General features: G+C 35.6%; 1 protein-coding gene across 4 annotated transcripts in view; it reads right to left on the bottom strand.

Annotated features, from left to right (window-relative positions):
- MKLN1 (muskelin 1) overlaps window positions 1-22,515 on the bottom strand; it is a 335,662-nt gene that overhangs the window by 73,341 nt on the left and 239,806 nt on the right. For all 4 annotated transcript variants that reach the window (XM_044246581.1, XM_044246580.1, XM_044246579.1 and 1 more), the window contains 2 exons: window positions 10,393-10,470; window positions 7,605-7,670 (listed from right to left, as the gene is read on the bottom strand). In XM_044246581.1, the coding sequence (XP_044102516.1) occupies window positions 7,605-7,670; window positions 10,393-10,470 (144 nt within the window). The remainder of the gene's footprint in view (window positions 1-7,604; window positions 7,671-10,392; window positions 10,471-22,515) is intronic.

Here is a 22,515-nt window from a genome sequence, read left to right as displayed (position 1 = left end):
AGCAACAATTCAAAGTGCACCTAGAAATACTGTAACATCATTAAGAAAATTCTTGCCATTCATAGAGCTTTTTGTCATATTTTCATAGAATTTCAAACTCTAAGTGAATTTTCTAAGCGAAATGTGCTTTTTTTTTTTTTTAAAGATTTTATTTATTTATTATACACAGAAAGAGAGACAGTGAGAGAGGGAGGAACACAAGCAGGGGGAATGGGAGAGGGAGAAGCAGGCTTCCCGCTGAGCAGTGAGCCTGATGAGGGGATTGGTCCCAGGACCTAAGGATCATGACCTGAGCCGAAGGCAGACACTTAGCAACTGAACCACCCAGGCCCCTGAAATGTGCTATTCTATGCCCAGAAGCTATGGAAATCAAAACAATGCCTCTGGGTAAGAACATAACATTGGAACAGGATTGAGTTCTAGTGCTAACTGGGTAATTAAATCAAATACAGGCCACATAAGCCCCCTGGGTCTTAGTTTTTTCACTTACAAAACTCAGTGTGGTGGTGTTCTTCAGATGTAAGTTACATTAAGACATTCTGAAGGCTATCAGACAGCATTTCTATCTCTAAAACATGCACAAAAATAAAAAAATACTCTGTAGTTACTAAGGGCCACAGACTCAACAAAAACAAAATTATTGTATCCGATTCTATGACTAACTCAGTACCTAGAACTTTCTGGCTCTGTACATAGGTAAAATAATGGCAATTATTTGAAACTGTTAAAAAACTATATCTCAGAACTATGAAATAATCCATTACCATTAGTTAAGTAACATTCTGTCTCCCAAATGGCATGCAGTAGTACCAGATACTTCAAGTTTTACAGGAAAAAAAAAAAATTGAAGAATTTTCATCTGGCTTAAAAATTATTTGCCAAGGCCTCACTATAATGGCAATTAACCCAGTAGAGGGAGGGTATATAACTAAAATAGCAATAGCAATTGACCTTTTGTTTTATAGTGTTTCTGGGTACCCTCTGGATAAGGTTACCCTGGTTCATTAACTTTAATAACCCTTCCTCTTGGGCTCTGGGTTCTCAATGTTCTTTCTGAAAAGCAGGTCTCTTTGTACGCATAAATTCTCACAGCAAAGAAAACCCACATTTCCACAACAGCCTCATTGATAGCTGAGCAAAATAAAATCTGGCAGAGAGCAAGCATCCCAATGGAATTAATCCAAGATGTCATTCTTGTCTTTGAATGCTTTGTAGTCGCAGTTGAAGTTTAATAGTAAAATTGAATGAATCGGATGGAAACAGGACCTTTTGACATACCTGACTAAAATGCATGACAAAATTTTAATTAAATCATCTAATCATTTAAGTTAAATCATTCAGAGATGAAATATTATCTAGAAATAAACATGAGCAAAAGTATAATTTAATGCATAAAGGATATCAAAAACTTTTAAAGATTACAGAAATAACTGGAGAGAACTGTAGTAAGAAAAAAGTAAGGAAAAGAGAAAAAAGAAAACATTATTTGCAACAGGGTCCATTCTCATGCTTATCGGTTATGTAACAATTCACGTACATCCCTGGGCAGTACAGTCCTCTTCGCAGCAGCCCTTTCTCCGTATTTTTTTTCTTAAAGGCACATAGGCTGTTGTGGCTCTCCATTTCCCCCAGCACTCAGAGGAATGTTCAGTCAATGTTTTCCCAGGGCTAGTCTGTACTGACAAGGTATTACACAGAAAAGAAAGCAGACAGTCCCTATCTTCAAGGAGCTTACAATCTAATCAAGAATGTAACACAAGTACATAAATCACCACAAGGCAGGGCAGATTAAATGCCATAAGAAAGGTAAAAAGCACCATCTGAGTTCAATAGAGGGAAGAGAGGATACCTACGGGGACTCAAGAAAGGAGGTATCTGACCTATGTATGCATCAGAAAGTGGCTCTGGGGGCACTTGGGGTGGGGGTTCAGTTGGTTAAGTGTCAGGCTCTTGATTTTGGCTCAGGTCATGATCTCAGGGTCAGGAGATGGGAGTCTCCAGAAGGGCTCCATGCTCAGTGGGGAGTCTGCTTGAGATTCTCTCCCTCTGCCCCTCCCCCCACTCACATGTATGTTCTTTATCTCTCTAAATAAATAAATCAATCTTTAAAGAAGAGAGCGAGAGAGAGAGAGAAAGAGAGAGAGAGAGAGAAGGTGGTTCTGTTGCCAGAAAGGGAGACAGAAAGAACATTTCAAGCATGGTAAAAAGTATAAGAAAGGCACAGAGACAGAAAAACATATGAGAATATGAGAAATGTTTTATTTATAATTTTTTAAAAAGATTTTATTTGAGAGAGACTGAGCATGAGTGAGAGAGAGAACCGGAGCAGAGGGGTAGATGGAGAGGGAGAAGCAGGCTTCTTGCTGAGCAAGGAGCTGACACGGGGCTCGATGCCAGTACTCTGGAATCATGATCGAGCTGAAGGCAGTCGCTTCACCAGCTGAGCCAGCCAGGCGCCCCACATGAAAAATGCTGTAAAACACATGGTCTTTCAAGTCAGGCAGATCTTGACAGAACTGTAGTTCTACCACCATAGCTGCATAACCACCACTACTTTCCTTAACCCCTGGTTTCCTCATGTCCAAAATGGCACACCACAGCACCTAGCTCAGAAAGCTACTCTGAGAATTAAATTACATAATGCAGGCAAAGTGGTTAAAACTCTGTGATGAGTAAATGCACTGTTCAATTTAAAAGAACACAGAAAGTACCAGGTAGTAATGAGGTTAAAAAGACAGGTAGTGGCCAGACTGTGGAAGGGGTTAAATGACAATATAAAGGCTCTGAAATCAACTCTACAGACATGGAATAGCAGAGAGCTGTAACAAGGCCAGCTCTGAACCTGCAGCATCACAGGACTTGCCCGAGAAGGAGAAGCCAGCAAAATAGAGGGACTGGAAATGAAGTGACCAGTTAATAGCCTATGTTCAAAATGTCAAACCAATTTCATTCTGAGACTAAATGAATCAATCATCAACCAGTCAGTCAATCTGTCATTTCTGAGGCCACAAAAACTAAAATTCAACCACATTCTTTAGTACAAGTCTTTTAGGTACCAGCAATACTAACATACACACCTCATATATACTAAAAATAAGGTAGAAATATTAACACATCAGTGTCTTTACACCATTCAGCACAAAAAAGTAGGCTTTTTATTTTAGGAGTCCAACTGTAAGATCTATCCTTCTACTTTGACTCTTACGGGTAAATCAGACTGTGCTGACTGAATAATCCTCCACAAGATGGCACACTATTTTCATAATTAAATCCATGTTTCCACCTCCAAACAGTATAGAATACAAATACTATACACTCATACAGCATGGACCCAACGTTAAACCAAATTTATGTGTCAAAAAGAAGAGGTAGGAGAAGAGTTAAAAGGATACTGAAGGAGGTTAACTTAATTCTTAGTTTAATACAGACACCTAGAGAAAAACAAATGAAATGGAAAAAAAGTTTTAAGAAACACAAATTTATATTCAAGATAAAAATGAAACCCTGTCAGGACATTTATTCAAGAGTTTAGTCCTTCTGAAAATACATCTGGTAAGACCTTAAACTGACATGAGAATTTTGAAGGGAGGAATGAACTAGAAGGAAAAAGCTATTTTACATGTTCTTTAGCCTTAACCTTCTTCAGCCGTTCCCCTAACTCTTATGACCCAGCAGCTTATCAACTAGATTCATCTGTCTCCCTTTTTAAACAGAACTACAGGGGCGCCTGGGTGGCTCAGATTATGATCTCAGGGTCCTGGGATGGAGTCTCGCATCGGGCTCTCAGCACAGCGGGGAGCCTGCTTCCCTCCTCTCTCTCCACCTGCCTCTCTGCCTACTTGGGATCTCTGTCTGTCGAATAAATAAAGAAAAATCTTAAAAAAATAAATAAACAGAACTGTATTTTTACATAAAGCTATGATTATAAATCTAGAGACTGATCCTTTGGTTGAATTCAATATACATCATGTATCATATATATGTCTTTTTTTTCAATATACTTTGTATTTTTTTTATTTTATTTTATTTATTTATTTCACAGACAGATCACAAACAAGCAGAGAGGCACGTGAGGTTCGATCCCAGGACCCTGAGATCATGACCTGAGCCAAAGACAGAGGCTTAACCCACTGAGCCACCCAGGTGCCCCTATTCTTTGTATTCTTAATTAAGGCTGTATTTCCAGAATTCCTTTCTGATAACTATATGGAAGAAAAAAGATTCAATAACTGGTAGCTAAAGAAACAGCCAAATGCATATGTTTGTAATTAACAACTAAAATCCATATTCACCTATTTCCTTCAAAAGTTTAAGGAATTTAAGGAAAACCTATATATGGCACTGTGGGGAAAAAAAAAAAAGGAAGGACGAAAGAAGCAAGAAAGCAAGCACTTTCATATAATGAGTACAGAACAGTCAAAGGTTCAGATTTTCATAGACGGGCTCTACCAAGTGACAAGCAACACTCCTTTAATTTCTTTTGTAGATACCAAATACTGGGATTTTGCCTGAGTCTTACTACCTTTCCTGAGAGAGGAGAAAAGGTGGCACTACAGATTCTCAAAATTCAATGAAAGTTACCCAACAAAAAACTGCCTGGTAAATTTTCATCTAAACAGACTTCCACACTGAAACAGAATAGACATACCTTTTCTTTCTTTCTATCTGCCTTATTTTACCCAGAGTTGAAGAACTGAAGTGGAGAGGTGCCAGGTATAGGGATTATACTCAATAAAACTGACCAACACACAAATAGGACAAAATACTCCATTTCTTCTCTAACATGGTATAAATGATAGAATTCACTTAGGATGTCAAAAAGCTCTGAAATTAAATAGTAAAATTTATATCATCAAGTATTTTTCCAAATTGTTACTCTACCTTTAGAGCTGTAGCAAAATGGAAAAAACTATAAAGGCGGGGGGGGGGCTGAGAATTCAGCTACCATTATATTTTTAAGAAAACAAGATACACGAAATACCAGGAAGCAGTAATTGCTTTGAAATATAAGCCACTTCAAAGATGAAATGAAGTTTTACACTAGTGAAGTTCTTCTTAACTTTTTGAGTTAAGATTCCTTTTGATGATCTGAATTCATAGATTCTCTTCCTAGAAAAAGGTACACACAAACAAAATTTTGTATATAACTTCACCAGATTAAGAGCCCTTGCTCTGGAAATCCTTAAAACGAATACTTAAAATAATGACTGGGTCTTTCTACTATGTTTCACTACTCTGGCATCAGCTTTATAAAGATAAAACTTCTAGGTTCTTCAAACTCTACTCGGGGAAAGTCATTCTTTACTACTAACTCCACCTAATCCTTATCAGCAAAATTCTAAATTTTTTTCCCCCACAAATCTTACAAATATATTTATGGTTTCCCTTCCTCTCTAAAATATCAGTGAGGACAACACAGATAAAAGATGAGGCAAATGTATTAAAATAACACTGGTTAGTTAAAATGTGGGATTATGGGTCAGTTATTTTTTCCCCTCAACACTACTTTTCAAGTTGTTTTAAATTATTTCCACTGTGAGAGTCTGTCAAAAACAGAAACCAAGGATTAAAAAGGTCCTAGACTTACATAAAACTCTCTCAACAAAGCCCATCAGTATATACAGTATAGTAATACTGCACATAAAAACACAATTACATAAATGATATACACATTATGTACAAAATACATTATTTAACTCTCCCAATAACTTATTCTTCCCATTTTTTATCATCATTATAACTCATTCATGATCAAAAAGTGAGTGGTAAAGTCAGGATTCAAACCCAGGTATGTCTAACACATACACCCCCTTCTCACAAACTAAACCCTCAACCATTATATTTGATTGCTATGTCAGTAGGACTGGACTAGAAAAAGTTCTCTCAAAGATTTACAATGAATATGATCTCTCTGAAGATGACCAAGATCAACCTCATGGTAGCAGTTATAAGAGGGCTCTGGTATAGACATGATAAAATAAAGTATATGAAAAAACCTTGGTAACTGATGCTATTAATCGTTTTATAATAGAAACAGAAAGATTTGTAAAGAACAAATCTGAAGATACTCCAAATTCTGCTCTGCACGCAAATTAAATTCAGAAAGCATCAAATTTTGCCTAAAAGAATGCAAAACTCCATATAACATTTAACTTTTCTATCTTGATCCCCAGGTAATGACAACTATGGCCTTAAAGAAACACAGTCTATATACCAGAAAAGAATAACTGGAATCATCAAAAATTTTTAAATATATTAGAATATAAGCAACAACATGGAGCGCCTGGGTGGCTTAGTTAAGCGTCTGCCTTCGGCTCAGGACATGATCTCAGGGTCCTAAGATCCAACCCCATGTTGGGCTGTCTATTCAGAGCGGAGCCAGCTTCTTCCTCTCCCTCTGTTCCCCCCCTGCTTGAGCTCACTTTCACTCTCTCTCAAATAAATAAAATCTTAAAAAAAAAAAAAAAAAAAGAATTAACGCCTATGTGTATTTATTGGACTCTCAGAAGAAAGGATGCCAAAAAAAAGAAGAAGAAGAAAGGATGCCTAAGGTCGAACCTGTATTTGTGGAAGGGAAAGGATTTGGGAAGATTGACCAACATTAATTAGGGGAGCAAGTTCAGATACCCTAAATGAATCTCTTCTACAAAGAAACTAGTAATACTCCTAAACCAGCTCACAGGTTACTGTAAAATTTTAGCAGTTAATTTTCAGAGAGATATTGTGACTTCTCTCCTTGTTACTTACAAAATATTTGTGAAAATACATTAATGCCCAGAAGATTATTATCTGCATTGTGATTAATTTTTATTCTTATTTCATGATATGAGTCAACAAAAATTACTCCTGAGGCACTATAAATCAGCATTAACACAGTAACAGAAAAAGTAAAAGTAAAATATTACTTGAATGGATATTGGCATTCCCTGAAGTAAAGTATTCTAAAACCAAATAATAAAGTAAAATTATACTGAATTCTTATTATTCACTTTTCCAGATAGTAACTTAAAGCCTACTATAATTTTAGCAGTAACCTCTAAATACAATGGTACCTAAGCTGTCTGAGGCTGCAGAAACCTAAGTAAAATTTTTTGTACCAAGATACAGAATAAAGTCTAAAAGGCGAAAAGAAGTAGATATAACAAATTATTTATAAGTTTGTGAATAGTCTTAAGCAATTAGTGAATTTATCAACAATTAAGCTACTTAATTTGATATTCGCTCTTGAAAAATATCTTAATTCTCTTGCAGTAATTCCCGTATTATGGCATTAAGATAGAAGTGCACTGAAAAATCCAGAGGTACTCTACAGTTTACTAAAAAATTCGAACATATATAAACCCACACACACTCAAAAAGAGAAAGGGCCGCACATTTCTTTGAGGTTACCTAGTTTCAATTGTGCAGCAGCCTCCCTTCCCTCATGTGTTATTACCTTGTTTATGTTAAACCTGTGACTAATCTTCTATTTTCTTTGCTACTTGGTTATACGGCTGATAACATGTCACCTCTGCAATGAATGGAAGAAGTATCTTTGTGCTTAGCTGATATTTTAGAATGCATAATTTTTAAAAGTATTGGTTTCTACAGCAAATATTCCTTACCTGTTTGAACATCAATAACCATCTGATGGCCCCCTCTCATTCCTGGTCGGTTATCCTCTCCATCACCTGAAGAAGAAACAAATATGTTCTTTAAAAAGAATAACACAGAATAACTGGAAAGCCAGAGTAACAGCATTCATAAGTCTGCAATGAGTAGTAAAACTAACACATATTTATTCTTTCAATATTAAAAGCAAATAAAAAGACTCAAAAGAAATAATATAACTAAGTTTATAACAATTGCCCTGTTCTTTTTTCCAATGCTTTCAGGCTATAAATGCAACAGGAAACTATTTTTAATATATTTATGACCAGTGCCATATCAGCAAGAAGGTAGGATATTCCACAAAAACATAAAGACAAAAAACAAATGCCATGACAAAGTAAAGGTGGAAAGCAGTTACAGAATTAGATCTCAGGTCTGTATTCCAAGCATACCTAATTATACCTAGTATAATGAGCAGTTTTAAAGTTCATACAACTGGGACGCCTGGGTGACTCAGTTGGTTAAGCATGTGCTTTTGGCTCAGGTCATGATCTCAGGGTCCTGGGATCAAATCCCACATTGGGCTCCTTGCTCAGCAGGGAACCTGCTTCCCCCACCCTCTCTGCCTGCCTGTCTGCCTACTTCTGATCTCTCTTTCTGTCAAATAAATAAATAAAAGATCTTGAAAAACAAAACAAAAAGACTAAAAAAAGTTCATACAACTAAGCTACCAAAAACCAACATGTTATCAAGTTTTGTATTAATTTATATTATCACATAACTTACCAACTATTTTGAGTACAGCACATTTTTGAGCGAGAAGTTTAAGATTTACTTCCTTTTGATTCCTATTTCCATGGTGGAGCTTAACGGGCAGTTTGAAATATGATCAGGGAAACTTTTAAACTTCTGTAGAACTGCTGTTCAACTTGTATTTAATCTTACCTTATACCAAATCTTAATATAAACAAAGATACAACTTCATTTCAATGATTCAACAAATAGCAGGATTCTAATGTCTGTCCTGATATAAAACAGAATACCTAAGGTTTTCTTTATTATTCCCCTATTAACTGAAATACATTACTTTGGCTAATAATTTTCCATGTCTCAGCTTTCTCCTAGGTAAAACAGGGACCATCCAAGTTTTTACTAATTTCATTGGAGTACTATGAAAAATACTGAAATGTCAGTTCTCTCTCTCTCTTTTTTTTAAAGATTTATTTATTTATTTGACAGACAGAGATCACAAGTACGCAGAGAGGCAGGCAGAGAGAGAGGGGGAAAAAGGCTCCCCGCTGAGCAGAGAGCCCGATGCAGGGCTCGATCCCAGGACCCTGGGATCATGACCTGAGCCGAAGGCAGAGGCTTTAACCCACTGAGCCACCCAGGTGCCCCTGAAATGTCAGTTCTTATATAGAGAAAATATCATGCCAAACTGAAACACTCAATCCATTACTACTGTATTTAAAGACTTCTCATTCAGAAGTTCTCCCGTAAATTCTTTCTCCGTTCCAATATAGTTAAGATTTCACTGCTCGTTATCACTGAAGTTTTATCTTTGTCTTCCTTCTTCCCCCATATTGCCACTTTCAAGAACAGAATAAGAAACTAAAATAAATTTACTGTCAAGAAGTTTGCATTTTATATATTTAACCCATTAGTTTTCAAATACACAATTATAATCTGTCTGCTACAGCATGTGCTTCTCTGACAAAATAATCTCAAAAATGACTGAGAAAGCTGGAGAAATGATGTCTGAATAACAGAAATTATGGAGGTTCATAAGCAATTTTCTCTAGAATATTAATGTTTAACAATATCAGGGAAGCCCTTTCTCCCAATTTAAGAGAAGTGCTTAGCAATTTATGAAGACTGTCAGAAAAAAGCTAAACATCCACAGAATTGCCTTCCCTTAATGCAAGTAATTGCACTAAACAATCGCTACACCTTCCACTACATTAACATCTGGCAAAGCAATGAGTCAAGATCAAGAAGTGACAAAAAGGGGCGCCTGGGTGGCTCAGTGGGTTAAGACACTGCCTTCGGCTCAGGTCATGATCCTAGGGTCCTGGGATTGAGCCCCACATCAGGCTCTCTGCTCAGAGGGAAGACTGCTTCCCCCCCTCTCTCTGCCTGCCCCTCTGCCTACTTGTGATCTGCCAAATAAATAAAATCTTAAAAAAAAAAAAAAAAAAGAAGTGACAAATACTTTCCTCTGTATAAAAAAATGGATCAATGGAGAAGACTATGTGCTAGATCAGATTTTAAGTTTTGATCAATACCCTCTAAGGTCGACAGCTCAAGGAAGGAAGCATGAGTCCCAGCGTTTAAGGCTCCAAACTCACTGTGGTACTCAATGTAAATCCCTCAGAGAGTTACCTGTATCAGTATTTATTTTTATCAGGGTTACTACACTAGTTTTCATTCGTATCTGCATAAAAAGTTCCACAGATTTGGAATAGTATGCTCCATTTCTACTTTCCTCATAAGCCCTGTTCACTTCAGAGAGCAATTCTACAAAACTGAGGGTTTATCAGGAACATATCTGGCATTACAACACTAAGCCTGTAAATTTATAGTACCTCTATAAAAGCAGTTTATGAGGGTATTCTGTGTAAAAACTGTCCAAAAACAAAAAGGTTTCAAAGAAAAGTTTAATATAGTAAACTAATTCTGCCGTGTCTTATGATAAACACTCATGTTTCCCAAACAAAGTACTGTAAAACTTGTGCTACCCTGGGAAAAATGATACTAAGCCATTAAAGCAAACCCACTCACAATCCAGAGAACAACACTTACCTTTGGTGCTTTTGGGAATGATTTGACTCCATCGTGGCTTATATTCCTGTTGGCTGATGTACTGATTGAACAAACCATCTGCAAATATCAAATGAGGGACAATTATTTATACCTTAACTGGCTTTCACCTTTTGTTATAGCAAAAAAGACAAAAAAGCCTGTATTAACAAGGGAAATTATTAAAAGGTCACTAATACACTAATAACAGCACACTTTCAAAAAATGTATCACCTCAGTTTTCACATTATCTCAAATATATAGAGTATTAGTTGACAAAATCATGTAAACAAATTGTTTTAGTGGCAGCTCATACTAAATTTACTATGTTTTCCCCATTTTTGTCACGACAAATACAAGAAAACTGGAGAATAAAATGAGTGCCTCCTACTGGGTATTTAAAGATACAAATGTAGTGATCTGAAGGGGTGGGTGCACCTGATGTTTATAGCAGCAATGTCCATAATAGCCAAACTCTGGAAAGAACCTAGATGTCCACCAACAGATGAATAAAGAAGATGTGGTGTGTGTACACATGTACACATGTATGTGCATGCACACGTGCGCGCACACACACACACACACACGGAATACTATGCAGTCATTAAAAATGAAATTGTGCCATTTGCAACAACGTGAGTAGAACTAGAGGGTATTATGCTAAGTGAAATAAGTCAATCAGAGAAAGACAATTATCATATAATCTCTCTGATATGAGGAATTGAGAGGCGGGGGGGGGGGGGAGGGGGGGCCGTGGGGGGTAGGGAAGGAAAAAATGAAACCAGATGGGATCAGGAGGGAGACAAACCCTAAGAGACTCTTAATCTCATGAAACAAACTGAGGGTTGCTGGGGGTGGGGGGAGGGTAGGGATAAGGTGGCTGGGTTATGCACATTGGGGAGGGTATGTGCTATGGTAAGTGCTGTGAGTGTGTAAGCCTGATGATTCACAGACCTGTACCCCTGGGGCAAATAATACATTATATAATAATAAAAAATTCAAAAAAAAGGAAAAAAGAAAACAAGTGCCTTAACAACTCTGATCTTTGGTCTAGGCCCTTATATCTTCAAGAAAAACAAAACTAATTGTTTAAAGTGAAAATTACATTTTGACATAATTTTCTTTGAGTACAAAACCACAGAAATAAAAGTAGCAGTACCAGTATAGTAACATATTTGCTGAACACTTATGAAATGTTAAAATTCACTCTTAGTTAAGACAGACTAAATATGACTTAATTAAAAAAAAACAACTTTATGAACTAGGTATTACAGATGGGGAAATGCATGTTTAGGGATATTAGGGAACTTAACCAAAATCATGCAGCTCTTAAGTGGTAGGCAGGGACTCGTGTTTCACTCTGCTTTACTTCTGAAATTATTTCATCAATAAATGCGTAGTTTACTTCTTAAGAGGAGTTGTTACCCTAGCTGCCATAGTGGTTACAGAGACTGAACCCCCATATAATATCTATTTCATCCCAAATAATTATCAAGCCCTAATCTCATGCCCCTCAACAAAGATTAATTTAGAATGGTGTGGACCCCAATTCTGGCTAATGTAGCCAATATTTCTTTTGCTTCTAAAGAAACATGCCAAGAAGACAAATCTACTTTTATTCTTCTGGAAATTTTCCTATCTGTATGCAATGTACATAAGTGCTACAGCCAGTCTGTACAAGTATGAGGATGAAGTCAATTCAACAATGATGACAAAGCAGAGACAGGAGAAACTGGAACACTGAAGTGACCAACCATGAAATCTACCTCTGGATTTGTTATGTTATATAATAACATATTCTTACTTTTTTCACAAGGGTTTCCTTTTACATGAATCCATACAGATTATAATTTATAAAGACAAATTTACTATAAATTCTATCATCTGACTCTGATCTCAATCTGAAAAAAGGTTTTCCCTTCTGCTTCATTTAGTCCCTGAACGTAAATACTTTTCCAAAGAATTTGTAAGTAAAACTGTCTGTTCACCAGGACTTACACACTTGCCATTGACTGTGTAACGTACAGACATCTCCCTAATGTTTCTCTTTTCTGGGTAATTACGAAGGTCAGCTGCAATCATAACTGTTAGCTTTCAAGTCTTTTCAGATGGCTTTAACTGAAAACTTCCATCCCATCTACTCCTCTAGTCCTCCTTTAGGACTTCAAAATTTTTGCAATAAGAAAGTTCTAATATTCTTCTTTCCTTCTGAAGTCAGCACTCAGACAGTAGCATCTGTATTTTAATTGTTATAGTAAGGAGAACAAGTAGATTTGCAACTTATTTTATTAAGAGTGTTTCATAATCTACTCCCTCATGGGCTTTTCTGATAATTCTTGCTCATCCAGCTTACTCCGACCAATACTCTCCCATTACAAGAACTGGAAAACTTCTTTTCAGATAAAATTAACAGGGGTTCCTCTTAATAATGATGATAGTAAAATATGAATCATAAATTTAGAATTCTATAGATATAAAACGTAACTGAATTTTATTCAGTTTTAAGACAGACACATAAAATTGTTTGATAAAGATAATGATTTTAAAATATGCATTAATTCTACATAATGGCTACCTGAAGAGAAAGAATAAAGTAAAAGACATAAATATACGGAGACAAGTACAAAACTAAGACAAGGAAACTGCAGACATGAAAAATAGAAAGCAAAAATACAGAAAATTAGAAAAGTCATAAATTTTGTATTTTTTTAACAGTAACCAATTGCCATATTACCTAAGTCTCTGATTCTAGTTATAATTAGCAATACAACTTTAATAAGTTCCTTATCTGTAAAACTTGTGTTTAAGAGTTGGATAGGGCCAGAGGTTCCTTCCAAATTCTGGCACACTAAGATTCTACCACTGTTATAACCAATATATTTACTGGAATTATGTGTGTCCGGCCAATTTTACTTTAAGTTCATCTTAGGTAAGCCTTCATCTCCTCTTTCCCCTTAAGCCTTACAGCACCATTCGGAAAGAGAACTCATAATCCACTGGGGAAAATTCTTTTAAGAGTGATCACATCAATAGTTCTACTCAAATGAAGGACCCCATCCTTGATCTTTAAAGTCCTTCTGAATATTGCAAATAAAATTAAATTCTCTGATTGTTTCCTCAACCAATCGTTCTCTTTTTTTAACCAATCCCACTCTTACTAACCTAAAAAGCTTACAAATACTCTACCCATCAAAACCTTCACGTTATTTTTCCTTTATCAAACACAACTGTCCTAAGAAAATACAGTGTCAGTAATTTTCAAAGTAAAAAGAACAAACTCCCCAACATTATATAATTTCTGTAAAATAATTTGTAAATGCACATACAGACACACCGGTGGAAAAAAGTAAGACACTGCCATGTGTCAAAAAGTTAAGTGAAAAAAAAAAGAAAAAAAAAAAAGTTAAGTGATTTTCTTTGGTTCCCAGGATTAGGATGATTTTTTTATTGGGTTTTTTTTTCTTTGAACTTCATTGTTTTCCTAATTCTTTTTTTTTTTTTTTTGCATTGAGTACTATAATTATGAGAAGCCAGAAAACAACTAACATATGAATTATTTTCAAACCTCAAAAGATACTTTGTAACATCGTTATTGTAACATACTGTGACATAAGCCATTTTCATAGACTTTGTTACCCCTGAAATGTCCATTCTTCACAACTCACTAGACACATCCACATTTCTACAATCAGTGCTTTATACGTTAACATTAGCTTGTTTTTAACAAGGACAAAGAGAGCCAAATATGTCCAAAGTTTATTTACAGTCAGGCTTGCAGAGGATATTACTCATAATATTTAAAATATTAGCTACTCCAAATTTAAAATATTAGAAATTATGATAGTCTTATTCTAGGTAGATAAAATTAATCTTCTCCTGAATAATGGACAGTCAATAGCACAACATCAGATATGCTCAGTATAAAATAAAAGCTTAGAGTAGGGGGGGAAAGAAGGCAGGGAATAGGGGAACTTTCCTAGTCACGTGATTGACAGTTCCTCAGAGTCACCTTAATGTTAGTAAGTATCTTACATTAAAACAAACTGCACATAAAACTTCTACTTCCAATAAAGCATATTCCTAGTATATAATGACACCCTAACAAGGCACACCATTTTGTAGGCAAGCAAACATTTGAAAAAAATTAGGGAACTTTAAGATTTGTCTCCCTCTCTCCCTAATGAATTCCTTTAGTCTTCACAATTCTAAAAGACAATGTCTCCTCCCCTTCTGCAGAGACTCTTAAGAAACATGAAGAAAATTATTCAGATATAGCATTATCAAATCTGGAAATAACCTTTCAAAAAAGATCTTACCATAGAAAAAAGAATTGACTTTTATTGAGTACCAACTATGAGCAAGGCACCACAAAGGTTAAACTAATTTACTCCTTAAAATAAACCTATACAATGGTGATTATTAATTACTACAAAGGTTAAAAAATTAAGGTTCAAAGAAGTTAAGTAACATGCCCAAGGATTCCCAACAAAAAGGTATAAAGCTCAATTTCAAAGTCTCAAATCTTTTCAACTCTCCAGACTAAATACAAAGATAGCTTATATATATATATAATGGATTAACACACATTTAATAGATTAATTTTTTAAAAAATCTAAGATAAAACACTGTGACAGACCTGGAAAAATTTACCTAATCAACAATACATGGAAAAAAATCCAAGAATTTGTTTGGAAAAGCAAACTTGCCATACCAGATCATTCTACTACATATTAAACAAATCCAATATTAAAAGATTAAAATAAAAAGAGTTGAAGAAAATTATTTATGTTTCAAGGGAAGCAATGTAATCTCCTCTTAAATGAAGACCTACTGCTCCTGTGGCTAAAGTTTACTTTTTATGTTTCATTTCTTCTCTGGAATGCTGGTTTTACCACCACTCTAGATTATTTACTTACTGAAGCATTTCTGTTGGCTGGAAGTGGTGCAAAAAAGCAATGGCTTTTTTGAGAAGCTAGCTATTCTACCAACAAAACAAACAAACAAACCAAACCAAACTGAACACCTCTTCTTTTGAAAGAAATCATGGCTTAACATAAGACAAAAGCTGGAAATCTATAAATTTCAGCCCTCTCACATCCCTCTACACTCCCAACTATCCAACTCAATTATTAGCTTATTGACACTGATTCATGTTATAATATTAAGTCATCTAACACTCCAAACAAAAAAATTACAATGACTTAAAAAATACGTATTTGCATTTTATAGAGAAACGTGATAAATTAAAGACAACTCTCATTTAATCTATTCTATTATGCATTACTGTTTCTTGACAGGGAAAGTGGGTTATCAATAAACAGTCCAGATGGATCTGGAGTAGGTTAGATGGCATAGCTATATAATAACTTTCAATGAAATGTCATGCTTTAAGAATTTTCTTTATGTCTGTAAAAAGAAAATACAAATAGTGCAAATGCTTTTTAAGGCTTTGGTAAATAGCAATAGTACATGCTACAGAAACTTTATTTTTTTAATAGATTTTATTTATTTTATTTTAGAGAGAGAGAGAGTGTGTGTGTGTGAGTGGCTGGGGGAGGAGCAGAAGGAGCGGGAGAGAATCTCAAGCAGACTCTGTGCTGAGTGTGGAGCCCGACACAGGGCTTGATCCCATGACTGTGAGAGCAAGACCTGAGCTGAAACCAAGAGCCCGCTGCTGAACCAAATGAGCCACTCAGGTATCCTAAAATTTCATTTTTAAACAGAACAGGTTTAATTTCTAGAAATAAAACAGTCATAAACTTGAAATCCCTAGAAACAATCAATAAAAATGGTACAAAGATTAAAGAAGGATAAGGATTTTTTTCAAAATACACTTTCAGTATCTTGTTTTAATTCAAAGAATTCCCTTTTAAGATCTAAAAATAAATGAAAGTTGACACCTCTGCATCCCAAACTTTCACCATGTTCCCTATATTTCTAATTCTTGAAAGATCTTGCTACTACTAATAAGCCTTTTGTTTTGGTATACCTACTTGTAGATATTTTATATGATTCAGCAAAAAAATTTAGGCTCTCTGTTGAAATAATGACATTCTCATCTACAAAAATATGACAACACCCATTCTACTGTTTTGAAAATCTCAAAAACAAATAAAAAGTGAGGCATTTAAACATTCCTGTGAACTAAGTATAAAAATTACTTCCATGCTTTAAGAGGAAGTCAGGCAGTTGCTAGTATTTCTTTCTGACAAACATCTACAGCAGGAAATCAGAAGGATCTGATAAAAGTAAAACTATACAAAAGAAATGAAAGTATCACTTAGGAGAAAGCATACTAAGACTGAGTTGCTAACAATTTTCAAACTATTTAAAGTCTCCAGGTCCAACACCACCTCATTTTTCCCCCTATGATTAAGACTATAATAAACACATTTCATACAGTCCTAACTAGGTACAAGCTGTTCTGGTCTCCAATAGTGAATACCCTCTTAAAAAGTACATTAGAAAAAAAAATGAAACTTACGAAGTTTTTACCAAGAGAGAAAAAAAATGTTCAAACCTCATCCAAGGTTTAAAAAAAAAAGCATATACAATAGTACTTCAACCCATACCCAAAGTTCTCACTTCTTTCTTTTTTTTTTCCCCCAAAGATTTCATTTATTTATTTGACAGAGAGATAGCAAGAGAGGGTACACAAGCAGGGGGAGTGGGAGAGGGAGAAGCAAGCTTCCCGCCAAGCAGGAAACCCAATGTGGGACTCTTGATCCTAGGACCCTGGAATCATGACCCGAGCCAAAGGCAGACGCTTAACAACTGAGCTAGCCAGGCACCCTCTATCACACATTTCTCATCAACAAATTGATGACAGGGGTGCCTGGGTGGCTCAATAAAGTGTCCAACTCTTGATTTTTGCTCTAGTTATGATCTCAGGGTAGTGAGACAGAGCACCTTTCCCAGGCTCTTGGAGCCTGCTTAACATTCTCTCTCTCCCTCTGCCCCCACCCTGCTCCCATGCATACTCACTCTCTCTCTCTCTCTCTTTAAAAAGAGAGGAGGTGGAGGAGAAATCCTAAAGTATATATGCTTAAGGCAGAAGAAAAATGATCCTAGATACAAGATCGGGGCACCTGGGTGGCTCAGTCAGTTAAATGTCTGCCTTCTGCTCAGGTCATGATCTCAGGGTCCTGGGATTAAGTCTCATGGCGGGCTCCCTGCTCAGCAGGAAGTCTGCCTGTGCCTCTACCCCTTCCCCCACCTCATACTGGCAAATAAAGAGTCTTTAAAAAAAAAAAAAAAGATACAAGATCAATGATTCAAATATTACTGAAGAACAAAAAGATCAGTACATATTTGGGTAAAATTACCAAACACTGACTGAATACAGTAATAATAAGACTAGTAATATTTTATAGGGTCTTTGTGGTATCAAAATAAAGAACAATAACTTATGAGTTGGAAGATGATCAGATGGGAGTTGAAAAATCTACTATGTCCTAATATGGGAAAAGGGGAAAAGCACTGATTAATTTTGTTAAATATGTATACTTGCTGTAATTTCTTGACTAATATAGTCTAGATAAACAAAGTACGTTGCTTCCAAACAAAAAGAAAAAACTAAGATTAAAAAGTTTTAAGAGTTAACAACCAAAAAAAGGGACATGACAAAGTATATACAATAAAATGGTAATTATTAAATCTATTTATTTACCACCAATTCAATCATGTAAATGAAATAAATGCTCAAATCAAAAGAAGGCAAATTTTTTTGAACTAAATTTATAGGAGACACTTCTTTAAAAAAAAAAGGATACAGAATGGTTGAAAATAAAAGGTAAAAAAAAGAAACATTATGCAAATACTTACCAAATGAAAGCTTAATGTAAAACAATTTATACCGTGAAGCAAAAACACTACTAAACTCAGCCACAGCAACTTCTGCTAGACACGTCTCCAAGGGCAGGGGAAACAAAGGCAAAAATGAACTATTGGGACTTCATCAAGATAAAAGGCTTTTGTACAGCAAAGGAAAACAGTTGACAAAACCGGAAGACAACTGATAGAATGGAAGAAGATATTTGCAAATGTCTTATCAGATAAAGGGCTACTATCCAAAATCTACAAACTCAACACGCCAAAAAAGATAATCCAATCAAAAAATGGGCAGAAGACATGAACAGACATTTCTCCAGGGAGGACATACAAATGCCCAACAGACACATGAAAAAAAGCTCAGTATCACTCAGCACAATGAGATACCACCTCACACCAGTCAGAATGGCTAAAATTAACATGTCAGGAAACCAAAAATGTTGGCGAGGATGCAGAGAAAGGGGAACCCTCTTATACTGTTGGTAGGAATGCAAGCTGGTTAAAATGCAAGCCACTCTGAAAAACAGTATGGAGGTTCCTTAAAAAGTTGAAAATAGAGCTACCCTACAACCCAGCAGTTGCACTACTGGGTATTTACTCCAAAGATTAAAAATGTAGTGATCCAAAGGGGCACCTTCACCCCAATGTTTATAGCAGCAATGCCCACAATAGGACAATAGCCAAAGTATGGAAAGAGCCCAACAGATAAGAAGATGTGGTGTGTATGTGTGTGTGTGGATACTACTCAGCCATCAAAAAATTTGAAAACTTGCCATTTCCAACGACAGGAATGAAACTAGAGGATATTATGCAAGTTAAATAAGTCAGTCAGAGGGGTGCCTGGGTGGCTCAGTGCCTTAGGGCCTCTGCCTTTGGCTTAGGTCATGATCCCAGGGTCCTGGGATCCAGTTCCGCATCAGGCTCTCTGCTCTGCAGGGAGCCTGCTTCCTCCTCTCTCTCTGCCTAGTTGTGATTTCTCTCTGTCAAATAAATAAAATATTAAAAAAAAAATAACTCACTCAGAGAAAGACAATCATCATATGATCTCACTTATATGTGGAATTTAAGAAACAAAACAGAGGATCCTAGGGGAAGAGAGGAAAAAATACAACAAGATGAAATCACAGAGAAAGACAAACCACAAGAGTCTCTTAACTCTAGGAAACAAACTGAGGGTTGTTGGAGGGGAGGGGGCTAACGGGCACATGGGCACGTGATGTAATGAGCACTGGGTATTATATAAATCGCTGACCTCTATTTTTGAAACTAATGTTAATTAATTAAATTTAAAACAAAAAAATTAAAAAACACTACCAGAGATAAAACACATTTCATAAATGAGAAACAAAATTAAAGAATTTAAATTGTGTAAATATCTAGACACATGGCTTCAAAATATATAAAGCAAAATTGCACAAACCCCTAAGAGATGGGCAATTCCAAAATCACAGTGGAAAGAGTTAACTTGTTTTTCTTAGTACCTTAGAGAATCTGACAGAAAATATCACTATTGGTAAAGAAAACTTGTGGAACATGGTTGGCAAACTGAACCAATTAGGCATATACAGAAAACCACCCCAATAAATAAAGAATTCATATTCTGTCCAAGTAGGTATGATATGTTTATAGAACTTAAACAAACTAGACTGTACAGTAAGTCTCATCAAATTTCAAAGAACTAGAATTCTACTGAATATGTAATCTGACCACCATGCATTCATGCTAGAAATAAGTTATCAACAATTTAAAAAAAAAATCTGGAATTTGGATATTTAATTTGGAAATTAAAAACAAAACTACAAATTTCATAATGAAATTGTTGAACTGGACAAAAATGAAAATACTTCATAGCACAACTAGAAAATAAATAGAGGGGAATTTATATCCTTAAATATATATATGGGAAAATAACAAGTCTGGAAATTAATATGCCAAGCATCCACCTTAGTTAGTTACAAAAAGACGGCAACTTCCAAAGAGAGTAAGAAGACACTTAACAAAGACATTACAAATAACAAAAGAATCAAAAAGCCAGAAATTAGTTTCCTCAAAAGACCAATAAACTTAATAAATTTCTGGTGACAGTGATAGTGATGGGGGTGGGGGGAGAATTCATAAATGAGAAATAAAAGGAGTGAAAAGAGATATTTTAAGAAATCCTGAAAACATTAAACAAGGGGATATTAGGTATATTTTCATGCCCACAAGGTTGAAATTTTAAGTGAAACTGACAAATTGCTCAAAAAAAGGATCTTGTTAAAGACTGAACCAACCAAACAACCTTGAATAGTCTTACAACATTTAAATCAATTGAACTGATACACAAAAATACTTTCCCCAAGCAATTTCCAAGCACAGATAGCATAATGACAAATTCTACCAAGCATATGAGAAAGAATTCAAATCTTACACATACAGATTATAGAAAGAAAAGGCTAACTCTTCAACACATCATGTGGGATTAGTGTAAGAAGGATACTAAACCTGAAGACAAAGGTAAGATAAAGAAAAATTACAAGGCCTATCTTATTAATGAAAATATAGTTGGGAGAATTCTAACAAAACGTAAGTCCACCTAAATCCAAAAAAGACCAAAAAAAAAAAAAAAAAAAAAAGAGAAAGATTCATCTGAGAAATGCAAAGTTAAGTATATCTGAATTTTAACATTAGAAAATCAATCACTAGGATTTCACGTATTAATAGAATTTAGGAGGAAAAAATGGTATCACAAGAGATAGAGGAAAAGTGGTAAAATTCAATGCCCATTTATAACATAAACTCTTAGCAAGAGTTTATGTTATAGGTTACTCGTATAGGTTACTATTAGGTTACTCGTAACCTAATACAGGATCTCCAAAACCCCAGATCAAACAACATACTTCACAATGAAATGTTGCAAGCATCTGTTTTGAGATCATGAACTATATAGGGATATTCACTATCATTATGTCATCTCACCCTTGTACTAAATATCCTGGCACAAAAGAAAATAAGGCATCGGGCTGGTCATTATGCATGCGTATGGTAAACTGAACAGAAATGAAAAACACAGCACAATTTGTGCTACACAGCTAGCAGTGTTTAAGTCACCAACTAGACCTAACACTGCCCACCTGCTTGTACTCACTAACCTTTGTCTTATATTTTTCCGTAAGCTATTCTTTTCTGTTTAGCTCTTAATTGAGGTAAATGAAACCGGAAAGCACCCTTGAGGTGATGGAGACTGCCCTGACAAGAACTCCCGCAGGCCCAGACCACCCAAACCTTTTGAGCTAAACCCTGAACCTGCACCTGCACAGGAGCATAGAGTGACCTCTGGAATGAACAACAACTACCTTTACCTCATTATAATACTAAAATCTCCAACCAAGGAGGAGCCTCAGCTTCATTCACATACATACAATGTATGTGTAGGCATGTTTCCTTAAGGCATGTGTGTGATCTTATGCTAGCATCTACATATGATGACAAGGATTCCCAACCTAAATATTCATCCTAACCCTAAACAAAAGGAACCCATTCACTCTCTCTCAGGGAGTCACAGCTCTGAAAGCCATTTCCTGTGATCTCCTTTGCGGCAAATAAAAGTTTTCTTTGTGCAACAACTCAACCTGGTGCAGTTTCTGACTCACCAGGAGTGAACTCATGTTGGCTCAGTTACAGTACAAGGGTAACTCTTTAGCACCAAAAGCTTTGTTAGTTAAGAAGGATCTCAAATTAATGGCCTCAGCTTTCATTTTTAAGAAACTAGAAAAAGAAGAGCATATTAAAACTGAATTATGTAGAAAAAAGGAAATAATAAAGGTAGAAATCAATGAAATGGGAGAAAATGAAACAGAAAGACAAAGAAACCATCACCAATTTCAAGAGTAAGATATGACATAAAGATGTCATAAAGATATAAACAACTTTATGCCAATAAATTCACCAATTTAGATGAAATGGGAATATTCCTTACAAGACACAAACTACCAATGCTCACTCAGAAGATATACAGAATATGAACAGCCCTGTTGCCATTAACAATATTAAATATGCAGTTAAAAACACTGCCACAAAGATAACTCCAACAAGACTTGAGATCTCACTTAAAAAACGAAGAATGTTGAGAGGGAAACAGGCCTGCCACATAATTATCCACCACCTCGTAAGCCATGGAGTGAGAAGAAATTTTAAGAGATGAAAGAGAGAAAGGGAGAGGATGAGGGAAAGTGAGAAGGAGATAAAGACCTCCAGTTGAAACTTTAGGACCACTTTATTAAACTTTATCCCTTCTTTATCTCACAAAAGCAAACT

This window comes from Neovison vison, chromosome 4 (genome assembly GCF_020171115.1).
Source record: "Neovison vison isolate M4711 chromosome 4, ASM_NN_V1, whole genome shotgun sequence".
In the NCBI taxonomy this organism is placed as follows: domain Eukaryota; kingdom Metazoa; phylum Chordata; class Mammalia; order Carnivora; family Mustelidae; genus Neogale; species Neogale vison.
This window is presented reverse-complemented; position numbering and strand designations above follow the sequence as displayed.